This window comes from Apaloderma vittatum, unplaced genomic scaffold (genome assembly GCF_000703405.1).
Source record: "Apaloderma vittatum isolate BGI_N311 unplaced genomic scaffold, ASM70340v1 scaffold15412, whole genome shotgun sequence".
Taxonomy (NCBI): domain Eukaryota; kingdom Metazoa; phylum Chordata; class Aves; order Trogoniformes; family Trogonidae; genus Apaloderma; species Apaloderma vittatum.
This window is the reverse complement of record NW_009702011.1, coordinates 10,312-12,837: the sequence shown is the minus strand read 5'-3', so window position 1 is coordinate 12,837 and position 2,526 is coordinate 10,312. Positions and strand designations below refer to the sequence as shown.

The following is a 2,526-nucleotide window of genomic DNA, read 5'->3' as shown; positions in this document are numbered from 1 at the left end:
TGGGCGATCTTTAAGGTCCTTTCCAACCCTGACAATTCTAGGATTCTGTGATTCTATGACCATCTTGCATATTGGTGGAGTGCAAACACACAGCCAGCCCTTGGCGTGCTGTGCTGGACCAGCAGCTTTATGGCCAACAGCAAAGAAGACCATCCCCAGCCACTTTCTGTCCCTTTAGCACAGGGTTGGGTTTGTCTTGGAGGAGGTGCTCCATAACATAACGAAGCCCCCTCTGACCCTCCATTCCCAGCGTGGATGCCGGGGCCCGTTCTGTACGGCAGCGCCATCGACACGACCTGCATCCTCTGGGAGAAGAAGTGCGACAGGAAGGCAGCCTGCAGATACTACGACAATAACCTCTTCAGGCAAAGGTAGGGATGAGGCTTCAGGATAAGGGTTGAGGGTGCAGAGGGAAACCCCGGGGCAAACATGGCATCAGGCCGTGATATAAATTGTGGAATAAAGTGTTATGTATGTCATGGTAAGCAAACAGGGACGCTCGCATCCCACTGGCCCGTGCTATCTCCCAGCAGTGCCCAGGAATGATTTGACAGAAGGCAAAAAGCCTGCCAAAGACCATGCTAACTTGCTGCTGTAGACCACAGAGGTCCACTTCCAGAAGCACTCCCTGCATTACAGGGAGAACGATCATTCAGTGGAACATCTCCCAGGGACATGGTAGAGTCCTCATCACTGCAGGTTTTCAAGGATGCAAAATGCTAAATAATCCTGTCTAGGCTCCCCTTCCCATGAAAGGTTGCACCAGATGATCTTCTGAGGTCTCTTCAAGCCTAGGCTGTTGTGTGGTGCTGTGATTACTTATTTTAGCAGCATAGACACAAGCAGCCTGTCCTGACAACTTCTCCATGGAGGTAATGCAGCAGCAGGGGTGAACGCAGCCTCAAAGCTGCCTGTGAGGTGGCGCAGGGTCCATGCAGGGTGCCTTGCACCCTGGGGTTCGTCTTCCAACAGAACGGTCCAGCTCGACATGCAGAAGACACCAAATCCAGCCCATGCACTGTGGGGAGGCTGGAAGGGAGCTGTAGGTGGTCTTCTACCCTCTTTGCAAATTCACTGTTGTTGAATGACTCACTGACCAGTAGCCACAAGTCCTTCTTAACGGGGGATGTGATCTCTTAATGTAACACCAAAGTGCATCTTGATACCTACTCCTCTTTCTACCACCCTTCTCAGGACCCAGGCTTGCAGCAGTTGCTTGCCCACCACTGAATGTGCCCAAGGAGCCCATGTCCATTTTCAGTGTCTGCTGGGTGCTTGGAGACATTGGGTGTTACTGCTTGGTGAACATAGGAAAGCCCTTGCTGCCCTAATTTATTGTGTTTCCCCCCAACAGGTATCTTGGGCTCCAGTTTTTCTTTGAGGTGGGTGCTTTCCTGTGCTTCCTGACCGTGTATGTGATTCTCAGGCGGCAGGAGAGGGAAGCCAGCAATGCAGCAGAGACAAAGGCAGACCCAGAGAAGGAAAAGCTGGCAGGAAACTCCATAAAGAACCCAGAATCCAAAGTTTGACACCAAAAATGTGAATTGCGATCTGTGTCCGGGGAAGTGAAGATGTGGGAACCACCCCACTCTTGAACTGTGAAGGATGGATGCTCGGAGCGATGGATGATGATGATGCTTCCTGATCATCTGGGTGGGATGTACTACTCCTGTATTGCCATGGGAGTCTGTCCACACGCTGTTCTAGACCTGCCTCCTCCACCTGTGCATCTTGCTCCTTCACTTGGGTTAGTCCACACACCTTAACCTTTGGACACTGCAGTCTTTTGGATTTATGTCCTCCAAAGCATTTGTTCCTCTACAGTCTCGGTGATGCCAGCACTGAGCATTAACCATATAGCTGAGAGGGTTTGTGTTTTGTATTGTTTTGGGTTTTTTTAATAAATCATTTTTAAGAAATGGTTTTGCACTGAACCCATACCTCTCTGGGAATGATGCCCTGCCCTTGCCCCCAAAATGTCAGTTGTGCTTGTTCCTTTTACTCTCGTGGTGTTAGATGGTCTCTCTTCCTTGAAGGCTTCATCCAGCTCCAGCTGACATTGATGGGATATTTGTCCCAGGCTGTGGACCATTGCAAGGATCAACTCATGTGCTTCACCCAGCTGCTGTGTAGATGCTGCCTTGGCAGCAAGGGACAGGGACAAGGATGTTGGGGAGGACAGGACATTGAAAGGAATCACAGGTCCAGCCTAGGAAAGAAACTCCAACACCCACAGACTTGTAGCATTGTGACAGCACATTTTTGCAGCAATAAAATAATACTTATTTTTGCATTATTGGTACTTGTCACAGGAAGTTATTGAAGTGTGTGAGTGTTAAGGCTCCTTCCTGTTTCCCAGTTTGAGAAAGGCAGGACTTTTCCCTGGTTTTCAGAAACAGAAAGGAAGGTTGAACCCAGCCCTCCTGGGCTTGTGGCTAAGCCATTTGACCACAGAGCCAGACAGCCTTGCAGTGCTCCATCAAGGGGTTACTATCAGATGCAGCTGTAATTATGGGGTGAAAGTCA

General features: G+C 49.8%; 1 protein-coding gene across 1 annotated transcript in view; it reads left to right on the top strand.

Moving 5' to 3' along the window:
* The window catches only part of LOC104281398 (solute carrier organic anion transporter family member 2B1-like), a gene marked incomplete at its 5' end in the record, with an annotated part of 10,350 nt that extends 8,708 nt beyond the window's left edge, over window positions 1-1,642 (top strand). The window contains 2 exons of the mRNA XM_009879379.1: window positions 251-371; window positions 1,355-1,642. Coding sequence (XP_009877681.1) covers window positions 251-371; window positions 1,355-1,529 — 296 coding nt within the window. The remainder of the gene's footprint in view (window positions 1-250; window positions 372-1,354) is intronic.
* Between the last annotated feature and the right edge of the window lie 884 nt (window positions 1,643-2,526).